Source organism: Sinocyclocheilus rhinocerous, unplaced genomic scaffold (assembly GCF_001515625.1).
Source record: "Sinocyclocheilus rhinocerous isolate Xijiao unplaced genomic scaffold, SAMN03320098_v1.1 scaffold2966, whole genome shotgun sequence".
In the NCBI taxonomy this organism is placed as follows: Eukaryota; Metazoa; Chordata; class Actinopteri; order Cypriniformes; family Cyprinidae; genus Sinocyclocheilus; species Sinocyclocheilus rhinocerous.
Genome location: NW_015634018.1, coordinates 531,168 through 547,698, shown reverse-complemented (window position 1 = coordinate 547,698; position 16,531 = coordinate 531,168). Strand labels below are relative to the sequence as shown.

At 34.2% G+C, this 16,531-nt stretch overlaps 1 protein-coding gene across 1 annotated transcript in view; it reads left to right on the top strand.

Annotated features, from left to right (window-relative positions):
* Positions 1-16,531, top strand: part of mon2 (MON2 homolog, regulator of endosome-to-Golgi trafficking) — a 57,664-nt gene that overhangs the window by 13,939 nt on the left and 27,194 nt on the right. The window contains exons 2-8 of the mRNA XM_016558956.1: positions 3,229-3,292; positions 3,369-3,496; positions 4,171-4,302; positions 6,680-6,701; positions 9,066-9,223; positions 9,353-9,550; positions 15,127-15,251. Coding sequence (XP_016414442.1) covers positions 3,229-3,292; positions 3,369-3,496; positions 4,171-4,302; positions 6,680-6,701; positions 9,066-9,223; positions 9,353-9,550; positions 15,127-15,251 — 827 coding nt within the window. The remainder of the gene's footprint in view (positions 1-3,228; positions 3,293-3,368; positions 3,497-4,170; positions 4,303-6,679; positions 6,702-9,065; positions 9,224-9,352; positions 9,551-15,126; positions 15,252-16,531) is intronic.

Genomic DNA, 16,531 nt, shown 5'->3' with positions numbered 1-16,531 from the left:
CTCAGGGCGGTTCTATGTTAAAACGGCAGTGTCTGTCAACATTTGTGGGCGGGGCCTGTGGCTAATGTGACGTCACATTAGCACCAACTCGGAAAACAGGTAGTTGGGAGACACTGCTTATGATTTATGGGGATTAAAAAAAAGGAGTGGGTGGATTTTTATCATTATAGGGTGGTTGTGTACACACACTGCCAACACACATTTATGTCCAAACACCATGCAAAAGTGAATTTTGCATAATAGGTCCCCTTTAAGACTGAACTGTGCTGGACTGAAAGAGAGAGTCTGTCTGCTTAGCGTTTGACTCGTTTGAGGGCGGAGAGCGGAGCATGGTTTCGTGGTTTGGCTGCTCTGAATTCTCCATCTGAATGTTTTTACGGCCTCTGGATTGGTAGCGTCGCATTCATTTGTTTACCAGAGAAAACTCATTCACTGGAAAGGAAACTGTATTTTGAGAGAACTAGGCCGTTGCTTAATAATGATTGGAGAGATAAAGAGAAACTTCCTTCATTTTACTTTTCGCTTTATACAATGGCTGTTAGAGAACAGCAAATAAACATAAATAAGAAATGCTTAATTTTAGTTTTCATGAGTTTTAATCATTAACACAAATAAAAGAATCAAGTGTAAAAAAACTTCTATATAAAATGCACTAATATTTAACATCTATCTGCAAAACATCAGAATAATCAAAAACCGGTGAAATATCGGGTGGTGTGTACTTCCGGATGTCCAGCAATTCGTCTCTGGTGAAACTGATTGCAGGGATATAACTAAAGACAGGACAAACTAACAAAAACATAAAAACAACTGCGGAGCACGCCACGGAGGCAGCCATCTTACATTGTGATGATTTGTAGTTTTAATTTTAGTTAAAAATAATAACCCTGATCTAAACAGCTAGTTGCCAAAGCAATGGCAAGGACAAATGAAATTATGACTATTTTTGTTGCAAGAAGCTTTGACAAAATAGTGGACTTCAGGAAAAAATAAATGAATACTACAAAAATATAGAATATGGGATCTTTGAGGTTCATTTTCAACTTTTTTTTTTTTTTTTTTGCGTTTAGATAAAATCATTCCTGTAGTTGATGGCAGATAAACTGGAAAACAACAGGCTGAAATCAAAGCGTTCAGATGAGAGATCAGACGCTGCTTTTCTCACCCCGAGCTGAGAAATCATCATACACTTCACCTCATCAGTTCAGGACACAGATCTGTCAAACCCTCCGGAGAGGACAGACAGCTGTGTGTGTGTTTTATTCGAGCGTCTCGCTGTCTTTAACAGCCCGTGGATCTCTGCGGAGTGCGTGATGAGTCTAGAGAGGACGAGGAGAGCTGGGGTCAGCCAGCCGAACAGATAGCGCAGTGTGTTTGTGTGTATTTTCTGAAGGCTTTCCCTGCTGTTATGAGAGAAAAGAGTCATTGTGGCATGTGAATCTCAGTGGCAGCACCGCTCGGCACTGACACACCACCATTCTGGACACTAACAGTTGCATCGAAGGGTTTTTAGAGTTGTTTTCTTTCTTTGTTCGTCCGAGGTTAGAGTCCACGTCCAAAAGCGTGTTTGAGTTTGACTTCTGAAACGCTTTTGGTTTGAAGGCAACGTGAAACTGCATCCACAGCATGTTTTACTTCTGTAATGTGACATTTCTGAATTAAACTAAATATCCAGGTTTTAATGTAGGACTTGATTTTATTCGTCTGGATTTAAATAAATCATGAAAAGTAGAAAAGTAATTTATGAGTTGCAGAAAATATGAAAATTAATACTTTTGTTGTGACTTTTTTTTTTTTTTTTTTTTTTTTAACTTTTATTGGGGATATATCGGTACCATAATGGTTATCAGCCAAAATCAGTGTTTTAATAACAATTATTTTTTGTTATTTTATTATCATTGATATACCATTAATTAATTAGTATCGTTGATGTACTATTATAGTTTTTGAATAATATTTTGAAGTTGATTTTATTTTTATATTTTATATTTTCATTTAAATTTTAGTTAAAGTTTTAGTAATTTTGTTGTCTTTTTGTCATTTTTATTGTATATTTTTTTAATATGACTATATAGGTTTTTTTTTGTTTCGTTTTTTTAGTTGCTAGTATATCGGCACCGTAACGGTTATAAGCCAATATCAGTGTTTTAATTAGATTTTAAAAATATTTGTATTATTTCATGTAATAAAATTAATTTTTTTGTTATTTTATTATCATTAATATACAATTACAGTTGTTAATATTTTTAATTTAAGATTTTATTTTTGTAAATATTAATTTTAGTTAAATGTTTATTAAGTTTGCTGTGTGTTTTTGTCATTTTTATTAGTTTTTTTTTTTTAAGCAGATATAACACACACAGTTTCTGCCAATCTCATGTTAATCTTGAGTACCTATAGAGTAGTATTGCATAGGGGTCAACCGATTATCGGTGCCGATATTAAGCTTTTTTTATGGTTATCGGTATCGATCACTTTCAAAACCGATTTGCCGATAAAATAATTTAAAAGCATTTAAAGAACATTTTTGTCAGAGCCCTTGTTGCTCTTAATTTTGACATTAATTTTCATTTTTACACCAGACATACATATCGGTTCAAAATATTGGTGGTTATCGGTCTACTTGATCTGTTTTAAACTTTGCCCATGTTTAGCATGAGAATCCAACTCTTTAACAGTGTAAATAAGCCAGAATGCATGAAATAGCATTAGAACTCCCCTTTAATATGTTTATATAGTCTATTTATATTAGGTTTTAGTTTATTTAGTTACCAGTATATCAGCACCATAATGGTTATCAGCCAATATCAGTGTTTTAATAATATTTAAAAATATGTATAATATTTAATTTTATAGAAGGCTGTTTCCAAGCCTGTTTATTTTTGTGAACATAAGATTTTTTATTTCTCACAATGTAACTTTTATTTCTTATTTTAAACTTTCTCTTACAATAAGGTGTTTATATTACTGTGGACTGTTTATTTCTTTAAAAAAAATACAACAGGCTTTAGTAATGTTCCTTTGAAAATGCATTTGGTTTCATTTATTGTATTGTAGCATATTGTTTTAAGTGTTTCCTTTTTTTTTTTCAATGAAGTATTTGTAACATCGGACATTTATCGTTTATTGGCCATAGCACATTTGAATGTCTTTTTCTTTTTTGAACGTCAATTTTCTTTCCATATTTTCCTACAAAGATTCTCACGTGAGTTTGTTGTCTGTCTTTAGGCCGCAGAGTCTGGCATCGTCAAGATCAAAACCATCGCTGCTAGAAATACAGACATCCTGGCAGGTAAGAGCACGTGATGCTGAGGTAGTGTGTGTTATAAGTATGACCCATAAGCTCTATTGTGTTGATTTGCCATCAGCGCTGAAGGAGAACAGTTCAGAGGTGGTCCAGCCGTTCCTCATGGGCTGCGGAACCAAAGAACCCAAAATCACCCAGCTGTGTCTCGCCGCCATTCAGAGACTCATGTCACATGAAGTCGTGTCCGAGGTCAGAAAACACACACACGCACGCAAATGCACACACACACACACACACTCGCACACACACACTCACACTCGCACACACAAACACTCACACACACAGACACAAACACACACACTCGCATGCACACACACACATTCTCGCACACGCACGCAAACGCACGCACGCACACACGCTCACACACACACACACACACACGCTCACACGCTCACACACGCACACACAAACACACACTCACACACGCCCACAAACACACACCCACACTCGCACGCACGCACGCACACACACAAACAGACACTCACACGCGCACACACACACTCGCACACACACACTCGCACACACTCACACACACTCTCGCGCACGCAAACGCACGCACGCACACACGCTCACACACACGCACACACACGCTCACACTCGCACACACACACACACACACACACACACACTCACACACCTAAGCAATTCAACCAGGAAGCTCAGCTGTGTATCCAGTTAAAGCATTAGCACATAAATCAACAATATAGAGCGTTCTGTGTATCAGAGCCCCAGCTGAGACAATCACTGTACTTATTATGAGGGTTATGAACACGCTGCTCTGTCACAGCAATGACATTAGAGTCTCGGCGGTGAGATCGACGGATCAATGGCTCGTTTAGATGAGTTAATGAGTGTGCTTGCAGGCGGCGGCTGGGAACATCATTAACATGCTGTGGCAGCTGATGGAGAACGGACTGGAGGAGCTCAAACTGCTGCAGACGGTTCTGGTGCTGCTCACCACTAACACCATCGTACACGATGAAGTTCTGTCCAAGGTACGGCACGCTGATGGCAATCAAACTGAGCCATCACACACTCAACGGCTGGTTATAAAGGGCTCGTTTTGTGGAAAACAAGATTTGTTTTCAAGAATCTCATGAAAACATGTAATATTTTGTTCATAAATCAAGAGGAAATTATGTATTTTTTGTTGTGGCATAATTTTTTGGTTGTCAGTCGATATCAGGGTTTTGATTATAATTATACATTTTTATAATATGATATTTAATATAATAAAAAAATATGTAGTAATATTTTTTATTGATGTTTCCAAGCCTGTTTTTAAGTAAAAACAAGAAAAAGAAAAGAAAAAAACTGTAATTGTGACTTTTTAATTCAGAATTCCAATTTTATTTTTATTTTTCATAATTTGTAACTTTTTAATAAATTATAAAAAATCCTTATCTATATCTATAGCCAATACCAGTGCTTTGATTATATATTTTTGAATATATAATATTTAATATAATAAAAATATAATTTTAATGGAAGACTTTTCTGTATTTATCAAATAAAAAAATTCTGTAATTGTGACTTTTTATTTCAGAATTCCAATTTTATTTTTATTTTTCATAATTTGTAACTTTTTAATAAATTATAAAAATCCTTATCTATAGCCAATATCCGTGTTTTGAATATATAAAAAAAAAAATATATATATATAATATTTAATAAAATAAAACTATAATTTTAATGGAGGACATTTCTGAATTTATAAAAAAATATCTGTAATTGTAATATTTTTATCTCAAAATGTTTTAGAATTTGTAACTTTATATCTCAGTTAATATAACATAACTATTTTCTTAATTTAAACTTTCTCTCACAATTAACTGTTTTATTTATTTTTACTTTTTATTTTTATTTCTTAAAGTAAAACAGCTCTATTTAATGTTCCTTTCGAATTATTGTAGCATATTGTTGAATATAAACAATTTAAGCTTTTTTACTGTATTTAATTTTTTCTTTATAAAGTACAACAAAACATCAGCTATTTATCAGTTGTTGTTTTTTTATTAACTTTAAAAAATAATTATCTACTAAAATTTCAATGTTGGATTATACAACATTTACCACAGTCATGGATAATGTTAAAAAATGTGATTTCCAGGTTTGGAAAAATCATGGAAATGAATAAAAATCTTACAAAATCATATAGCAAAGTTTATATAGCGAATATAAATATTTATAGTATTCTCAGCTCTAAATGTTTTTAAATTTTAAATAAGTTAAAGCAATAAGCCTCGTGAAGCCGTGGTTTACAGTGAATTTATAACAGCTAAGGGGTGTTGTTAGGCATGACGTGAAGCTGTTATAAATTCACTGTAAACCACAGCTTCACGAGGCTTATTACTTTTATAAAACGGTTATTCCATATACGTAGTTAGGTTTCACAAAATAAAACAGAGCAAATAAAGTGTAATGATATTAATAAAAACAGTATTCTTCCACCAAACAATGTAGCTCCTCAGTTGTGGTTGCAACAAAGTGGTTGCCGAGCAACAGACAAACGTAAACAAAGGTGTATGTTACTTTGTAGAGTCATTTACAACAGCTTCGAACGCGGCTCAGCCAATCAGAATCAAGGACCGGAACTCTCCGCTTTATAATGATGCTTTTATGTTTTATCTCTTAAAAGGATTTTAAAAATCCCTGTCTATTAATCTGAAATGATGGGAAAGCTCATGGAAAAATATAGAAATTCAAAAGCTGAGGAAATCCTGATTTACATATTGAAATTTCAGAGGCGCAGTAGCCTGTTTAATTCTATGTAGAGCCCTGTAAATGAATGTCAGAAGGAAAGTCCTGCACAAACAAATACCTTTGATCCTTCTACACAGTTGAATTTTGTTTTTTAAGGACATAAATGTGACCCTGCAGCACAAAAGCAGTCTTAAGTCGCTGGGGTATATTTGTAGCAATAGCCAACAATACATTGTATGGGTCAAAATTATAGATTTTTCTTTTATGCCAAAAATCATTAGGATATTAAGTAAAGATCATGTTCCATGAAGATATTTTGTAAATTTCCTACCGTAAATATATCAAAACTTAATTTTTGATTAGTAATATGCATTGCTAAAAACTTCATTTGGACAACTTTAAAGATGATTTTCTCAATATTTAGATTTTTTTGCACCCTCAGATTCCAGATTTTCAAATAGTTGTATCTCAGCCAAATATTAACAAACCATACATCAATGGAAAGCTTATTAATTCAGCTTTCAGATGATGCATAAATCTCAATTTCAAAAAATGGACCCTTATGACTGGTTTTGTGCTCCAGGGTCACAAATATACAGTATTTTATTCAAATAGAGTAACCAAAACCCCTCACAATCGTCATCCTGTTGCTTTTGTGCTTCATCTCAGGCCATCGTTCTGTGTTTCCGCTAATGCATATTCATATTTATTTTAGAACTACAGTAACATCTTCTGATTTCTCTCAACATGGGGACAGGAGAGCTGTCAGTCAATACATTGGAAAAAAAAGCAACTTGTGTTACTTATCTGAAAAAGTAACTCAGATATTCTCTTGTAAATTAAAAAGTAATGCATTACTTTACTAGTTACTTGAAAAAAAGTAATCTGATTACGTGACTCGCGTTACTTGTAATGCGTTACCGTCAAGTTCTTTCTATCGCAGTCGATCATTCAAGCTAAAAATCTAAGATATGTCTTACAGTGATTTTACAAAGTTTTAGAATTTTTATCACGTTAATGTAAAACATCTTGTGTGATATAACTTGTGTTTGTTTGCTGGTTTTTATTGTATTTGTTATACTTGTATTTTTTAAATAGTTTTTGCCATGACAATAGCCTTTGATGCTGACATGGCGTTAAATAAATATATACTATACTATACAGTGATTTTACCGTAGTTGAGTCGCTAAAAACCCTGAACCCTCATGAACGGTGACCACAGCTGTACAATTTAAATAAAAAATCAATCAACAATCAACATGTTAAATAAATAATTGCATTTGCTTGGTAATAATAATAACTATAATAAAAAGTTATTTCTTAAGTAATATAGTTTATAAGATTGACTGTAGGTTGTTGGCAACTTTTAATGAAATTATATATTATAATTATTATAATTCGTGCTGTCAAATGATTAATCGCGATTAATCGCATCCAAAATAAAAGTTTTTGTTCACATAATATATATGTGTGCATACTGTATATATTATGTATATATAAATACACACACATACAGTATATATTTTGAAAATATTTACATGTATATATTTATATTCATCTAATTTATATTATATATAAATATATTTAATATATAAACATATATTTTTATTAAATATTTACATGCATGTGTGTGTATTTATATATACATAATAAATATACACAGTACGCACACATATATATTATGTGGACAAAAACTTATTTTGGATGCGATTAATCGTTTGACAGCACTAATTATAATTAATACATTAATGTTCATTAATTAATATAAAATAAACCATATAAAGTGATAATTAATTAATATAGATGATTGTTTTTATAAAATGGTGAAAAGAGCTCTATGAATAAAAAAAACTATTTTCAATAAATAATAATAACCATAAAAACGTCTTTCACAAGTAACATAGTTCATAAGTTTGTAATAATAATAACAATAAAAAAGTTATTTCTTAAATAATATAATTTACAAGTTTGACTGTAGGTTGTTGGCAACTTTTGATGTAATGATATATAATAATTAATATTCGTTAATGAATTTAAAATAAATAATATAAAGTGCATAATAATTATTAATTCATATAAAATGTATGTAGCTTACTGCTTTTATAAAATGGTGATAACAGCTGTATGATAAAAAAATATCAGTGTTCAATAAATAATTACATTTATTTGTAATAATAACCATAAAAACATCTTTCACAAGTAACATGTTTAATAAGTTTGTTTGACTGTAGATTGTTGGCAATAACTTTAACATGAAATATTGTAATTAATATATTAATAGAAATTAAATTATATCAAATGAATATTAATTCTAAAATTAGAATTAAAAAAATCTTTCCTAATGTTGGGATCAGAAGGAAGGCGATGCAAAGACTGTGTTTTTCCACAGCTTGGCACTGCCCAGCGTCTTGTTGTCTTCGGAGCATCTTTATCGTTTGGTTTCTGTGTAGCCCTGCGTTTGCCTCTCGTTATTTACACTACATGCGCAAATTGGTGGGCGTCACATTTACCTCAGAAAAACAAATTCGGTGACCATAAACTCATTAGTCAGATAGAAAAATAAACTGTAGAGAGGGGCATTTTGCTAAATATATGCACCATATAACATATTCATTATACGGTTTACTGTTCTTCAATGTTTCATTTGTTTGAATAAATCCATCAAGTTTTTATGACAGCCACCATTATGTTTATTGAGCATTATCGTTATTCACGAATTGAAGTAGAAATATTATGTAATTGTAACTTTATAATTTAAAAACTTCATTAAGTGTAATTTTAACAAATCAGTCAATTTTAACCTTCAATATTATAGTAATGTAGCACCAACTGACTCTCGTGTATATTTTACAGCATTAGTTGAGAGATTTTTTTTTTCCTTGAGAAAATTTGGTATGTACTGTACCTGATATATATCCAAAATAATCGGTAATCGAATCGAATCGCAAGTTTGTGAATGAGAATCAGATCAAATCGTGAAATTTGTGTCAAAACCTAGCCCTAATATATATATACACATATGAAGTTGAAAGTAAATATTGACTATTTTTTTTAGCTTTCTGTACATATAAATGTGCCGTTCTGCAGGATTTGTGTCAGCTGGTGAACGCTGACGCCCCCTACTGGTTGGTGGGAATGACCGAGATGACCCGGACGTTCGGCCTGGAGCTGCTGGAATCTGTTTTAAACGACTTTCCTGAAGTTTTCCTGCAGGTAATCCCCACACATCCCGACGAAAACGAACACTCCTGAAAGACGGATGGAAAGACGAAATAAACAAGAGGAAATGACTCGTTCCCAGCTTCCGATGGCCCTCTAACCTTTCTCCCTGTCTCTGTGTAGCATCAGGAGTTCAGTTTCCTGCTGAAGGAGCGCGTGTGTCCGCTGGTCATCAAACTGTTCTCTCCCAACATCAAGTTCCGTCAGGGCAGCAGTAGCAGCGCGTCGTCTCCGGCGCCCGTGGAGAAACCCTACTTCCCCATCTGCATGAGACTGCTGCGGGTCGTCTCGGTTCTCATCAAACACTTCTACAGCCTCCTGGTGAGACGCACACTCATGCTCCAGTGCCTCATAGAAATTACCTGAAGTCCACTCATAATGCTAGTGAAGGTTTCTTGCACCAAAAATGTCATTGTTTTACTCATAATGACCATTTTCCACTTCCTCTTTGATATTTGCAAATAAACAGACAGCTGTTTTTTTTCATGCACTGGTCATGCATTTGGCTTTTTAAAATGTCTTGCTTCAGACTAGTGGAAAGAAAACCCTTAAAATTGTATTGCGCCTTGCGTCTGTAGATTTCAATTACAGTATATATCATAGGTCGTTTTCTCAAAATGAGTTTGTTTCTCCACTTCAGCAGCACTTACATACAGTTTTATTCCTATATATACTCTATATATACTTTTATAGAGGGGTATATAAGTGCATCTTTAAGCATGACAGTTGAAATGAAATGGTAACACTTTAAAATAAGAGTCCATTTGTAGCATTAAGATTAATGAAAGCTGTGCAAGTATTGTTCCTTGTTAGAGTGTGTTAATTTCAACATTTACTGTTACTATTATTAATATTTTTTTTTTTTACTACTACTAGTATGGTTAAGTACAGTTTTTGTTAATAAAGCATTATTTTAGTTTTTGTTCAGTATCAATTTTAAAACTATCGGTTAATTAATCGTATCGGCCAGTGTGGTCCAACCTAGCTATCGGTATCGGCAAAATCCACTATCGGTCGACCTCTAGTATATAATATATACTTTTATAGAGTGGATTTTTTCATATATCATTCACCTGATTTTACTTTTCTGAAGGATTATGGATTGATAGTCCATTTGAGATTTATGTTCTGGAAATACATGCAAATTAGTGCATATTTAATGCATCATTTCCATATTTAAATATAACATTTCAGAAAACCTAATGCAAAAAATAAAAATGTTTGCAATTCCTAATGCAATCAATCAACTGGGGAAGTAAGGTGATATCTATTAGATTATTTTTTTACCCTGTTCACCTGGGATGTTTTGCCTAAAAGTTGCTTTTTAAATATGTAAATGACCTTTGTTATGATGCATAATGTTCATCAGGATGGGCTGCTGAATATTAAAAAGGTGTTATGTAAATTGTTACGACCTCTAGGGGTAAGCCGTAACAGAAAAAGGATTTGAGTTCACACCAGAGAGATGCCAAATAAACAATTTTATTTTCTTTAAACGGGAGTATCTTCAGGGGCAGACAAGGCCAAAACAATAAACAAAACAGACTTTTCTTTGACAACTAAATAACCTCAAACGGAAATAAAAACAAAATACAGATCAACCTCCCTCAACCAAAAACAAAGTAAAGAAAAGATACATATAAATAAAATGGCGTCTAACCCCCTACGTCCCTAAATTTGGCAAACTAGTATTTACAAGAATTTACAAAGTTATTTACAAAGTTTCCGGGCGTACACACAGCAGAATCAGAATCCAAATCGTAGTCAAGACAAGCAATGTTCAGATAAACCGGGGTTTTAGAATTTGATCTTACAATAATAAACACTAAACAGATTCAATCCACTCAGAATATCTCTCTCTCCGGTACGACACTTTTTCACAACCAAACGACAGTACCCTTACTCAGTTTCTCAGAATATTCACGGTTTATTGTTAAAACATTAATCTAATTGAAGGTTAAATCGATAGTTTCATGAGCAATACTAGCACTACATGCAGGTGAATGCGTCTAATACAAGCACATGAGACCCAAATGTTCCTGTAAATTTCTGGCAAGACTCGTGGCTCTGGTGGGTTAATCCAGTTCAATCCCGGTTGCATCACACCCTTTCTGGGTCCTGTCGTTCGTGAGGGCCTCCCTGGATTTGGAAGTATATAAACTGACCCCAAAACCCTAGAACATGTCTAAAATATACTGCGCTAATGGCAAACGCAGAACCGCTTACGGCATATGAAGAAAACCAAGAACATCTTCCGTGTTTAAACTACCGTCACATAGTTAGATATGTTTGCATATTAAATTGTCGTGCATGAGATGGTAAAACATGCCAGTATAATGTATGCACGAGAGAAAGCAAGCCTGTATATCTGCAGTTTGGCAAATGCAATGTTGGCTTGACATGCAATCAACCTTTATATATGCATATGTGAGAAATGGTTCTCTGTTGGTTGTGAAATGGCCCACTTTTAGTGCTTTATGCTCGGGGGAAGGTTTTAAATACAATCCGAGACAGTTCTTCTGGAATTCTCTGCCATGCATGGACTAATCTTTAGTGTAGTTCATTACTAATTCCTGCACTTTATCTGTTCATAATTTCTCTGATCATTGTCCATTTACTCATGCTTTGAATTGAAGCTGTTTTGCAATTTACAGGACCTCTTTTTTTGTATGTTTAGTTATTAGGCTTTTTCCCGCTATTTAAGGAAAGATTTTTCTCATTTTTTTTATAACGCTTTAAAATCACAGTATTGTGTTACGACCTCTAGGGGTTAGCCGTAACAGAAAAAGGATTTGAATTCACACCAGAGAGATGCCAAATACACAATTTTATTTGCTTTAAACGGGAGTCTCTTCAGGGGCAGACAAGGCCAAAACAATAAACAAAACAGACTTTTCTTTGACAACTAAATAACCTCAAACGGAAATAAAAACAAAATACAGACCAACTTCCCTACCTCCCTCAACCAAAAACAAAGTGAAAAAAAGATACCTAAATAAAATGGCGTCTAACCCCCTACGTCCCTTAATTTGGCAAACTAGTATTTACAAGAATATTTACAACGTTATTTACAAAGTTTCCGGGCGTACACACAGCAGAATCAGAATCCAAATCGTAGTCAAGACAAGCAATGTTCAGATAAACCGGGGTTTTAGAATTTGATCTTACAATAATAAACACTAAACAGATTCAATCCACTCAGAATATCTCTCTCTCCGGTACGACACTTTTTCACAACCCTACAACAAACGACGGCGATACAAACAATAGCAAGAAACAGTTAATCAGACCGTTAGTGCAACACAACGGTATGAAGTCAACGAGGCTCAAAGGCACCAGATGAGTGTTTGGGGCGGTCCTTATATCTGGGTAGGGTGTCACCATCACCAATCACCACCTCCCGCTGGTTAACAGAGGCCACACCCATCTGGAACACAAACATGTCGACACACGAGCGGAGACATCGAATACATACAAAAACAGTGCACAGATGCATAGACTATCTTAAGGTCATAACAAAATGTAGGCAGCCACATCTTAATGAGCTCAGAGCAGTGAATATTTTTCAAAAGACCAAGAAAATTCTGTTAGCTCATTTAATATCTATAGTTTAATGCATCTCATTGCATTAATGTTGATATATCGGTGTGTTGGATTTGTTTGTGGTGCACTTCTGTGCTGGAAAACATTTTCAGATATCCAGCACTGCAGATGCTGATTTCTGCATCCACAGCTCTCAGTGTGTGTGTGTGTGTGTGTAGTGCTCGGCACCACTTCGATGGCGGTCGATATCCTTAACCCACGTAGAGTATCCGGCTGGTAAGAGCATTTTAAATCGTTGTTTTCCCCTCAAAGCCGTTCGTATCATCATACGACGCTTTATTCGCGCCGCGGCGTCTGTGGCACGTCGCGCAGCTGAATGGACACGGCCAGGGCTGGGTTGCCAAATAGTGCGCTTCGCTCCGCAGGGAACGGAACGCCTGCTGCCAAATAGTGCGCATGCGCGATGGTTTAGTTCGCTCCCTAGTACCCTTACTCAGTTTCTCAGAATATTCACGGTTTATTGTTAAAACATTAATCTAATTGAAGGTTAAATCGATAGTTTCATGAGCAATACTAGCACTACATGCAGGTGAATGCGTCTAATACAAGCACATGAGACCCAAATGTTCCTGTAAATTTCTGGCAAGACTCGTGGCTCTGGTGGGTTAATCCAGTTCAATCCCGGTTGCATCACACCCTTTCTGGGTCCTGTCGTTCGTGAGGGCCTCCCTGGATTTGGAAGTATATAAACTGACCCCAAAACCCTAGAACATGTCTAAAATATACTGCGCTAATGGCAAACGCAGAACCGCTTACGGCATATGAAGAAAACCAAGAACATCTTCCGTGTTTAAACTACCGTCACATAGTTAGATATGTTTGCATATTAAATTGTCGTGCATGAGATGGTAAAACATGCCAGTATAATGTATGCACGAGAGAAAGCAAGCCTGTATATCTGCAGTTTGGCAAATGCAATGTTGGCTTGACATGCAATCAACCTTTATATATGCATATGTGAGAAATGGTTCTCTGTTGGTTGTGAAATGGCCCACTTTTAGTGCTTTATGCTCGGGGGAAGGTTTTAAATACAATCCGAGACAGTTCTTCTGGAATTCTCTGCCATGCATGGACTAATCTTTAGTGTAGTTCATTACTAATTCCTGCACTTTATCTGTTCATAATTTCTCTGATCATTGTCCATTTACTCATGCTTTGAATTGAAGCTGTTTTGCAATTTACAGGACCTCTTTTTTTGTATGTTTAGTTATTAGGCTTTTTCCCGCTATTTAAGGAAAGATTTTTCTCATTTTTTTTATAACGCTTTAAAATCACAGTATTGTGTTACGACCTCTAGGGGTTAGCCGTAACAGAAAAAGGATTTGAATTCACACCAGAGAGATGCCAAATACACAATTTTATTTGCTTTAAACGGGAGTCTCTTCAGGGGCAGACAAGGCCAAAACAATAAACAAAACAGACTTTTCTTTGACAACTAAATAACCTCAAACGGAAATAAAAACAAAATACAGACCAACTTCCCTACCTCCCTCAACCAAAAACAAAGTGAAAAAAAGATACCTAAATAAAATGGCGTCTAACCCCCTACGTCCCTTAATTTGGCAAACTAGTATTTACAAGAATATTTACAACGTTATTTACAAAGTTTCCGGGCGTACACACAGCAGAATCAGAATCCAAATCGTAGTCAAGACAAGCAATGTTCAGATAAACCGGGGTTTTAGAATTTGATCTTACAATAATAAACACTAAACAGATTCAATCCACTCAGAATATCTCTCTCTCCGGTACGACACTTTTTCACAACCCTACAACAAACGACGGCGATACAAACAATAGCAAGAAACAGTTAATCAGAACGTTAGCGCAACACAACGGTATGAAGTCAACGAGGCTCAAAGGCACCAGATGAGTGTTTGGGGCGGTCCTTATATCTGGGTAGGGTGTCACCATCACCAATCACCACCTCCCGCTGGTTAACAGAGGCCACACCCATCTGGAACACAAACATGTCGACACACGAGCAGAGACATCGAATACATACAAAAACAGTGCACAGATGCATAGACTATCTTAAAGTCATAACAAAATGTAGGCAGCCACATCTTAATGAGCTCAGAGCAGTGAATATTTTTCAAAAGACCAAGAAAATTCTGTTAGCTCATTTAATATCTATAGTTTAATGCATCTCATTGCATTGATGTTGATATATCGGTGTGTTGGATTTGTTTGTGGTGCACTTCTGTGCTGGAAAACATTTTCAGATATCCAGCACTGCAGATGCTGATTTCTGCATCCACAGCTCTCAGTGTGTGTGTGTGTGTGTGTTGTAGGTGACGGAGTGTGAGATCTTCCTGTCTCTGCTGGTGAAGTTTCTGGATGGAGAGAAGCCGCAGTGGCTGAGAGCCGTGGCGGTGGAGTCTGTGCACAGACTGTGTGTTCAGCCGCATTTACTGCAGTGAGCGCTTGTACACTTGCACACATGTGTTTTTCTGACATGCTATTATTTTTATGCTGATCTAATGATATTTTCTGGTACACTTGCACACATGTGTTTTTCTGACATGCTATTATTTTTATGCTGATCTAATGATATTAGATCTCCTAACCCTGAACCCATGCAATGTTATTGTTAGCTTAAACTAAACCTAAAAAAAATCATTTTTGTTAATTGAAGTAAAGCTGAAGTGAAATACAATACAAATATTAGATGAAAAAAAATAAATGTAAAAAACTGAAATAAAATAAGTTTTAGTGATTTTAGTACGTCAACTTAAAGTAAAACTTTTTTATTTTAAGTTCTATTGTTTTTTACTTCTTCTTTTTTTAATGCAGATCTGTTAATATTTTCCGTCTCCTAACTCTAAACCCAAACAGTTTTATTGTTAGCTAATTAAGATTATTATCTATTAAGCATATTTTTGTTAATGAAATAAAGCTGAAATAAAATAAAATATAAATATTAGCTGAAAAACCTAAATGTAAAAAATCTTAAAAATTAGAAATGTTGCATGAAATAAAAATATTTGTTGAAGTACTAGTAAAATTACTAAAACTTATCTAGTGAAAATGGCATTCATAACATATAAAAACACACTATCCATTCGTATGAATTTGTTTTATTGGATTAATAACATAAAAAACATAAAATATATAAACAGTAATATACAATAAATTCTACAGATTAATCTAATACAATCTAATTTAATATAACAATATCATATAAACTATAATCAGTAACATGCAGTAAATTAATATAAAAAATACAATATATAAACAGTAATATACAATCATTTATACAAATTAATCTAACACAATCAAATATAATATAATATAAAAACTGTTATATAGAATAAAATGTACAAATAAATAAAGTAAAATATAATAAACAGTAACAAACTTTATTTAAAAATTTGTTAAATTTAAATTTTGCTTTTAAAAATTATTTTGTCACAACACAGAACCATTTAAACTAGTGAAGGGTGACTAAAATGTCATTTATAATCTCTAAAAACACTCTTTCCTGTTTTATATGTACAGGTGCATCTCAATAAATTAGAATGTCATGGAAAAGTTCATTTATTTCAGTAATTCAACTCAAATTGTGAAACTCGTGTATTAAATAAATTCAATGCACACAGACTGAAGTAGTTTAAGTCTTTGGTTCTTTTAATTGTGATGATTTTGGCTCACATTTAACAAAAACCAATCAATTCACTATCTCAACAAATTAGAAAA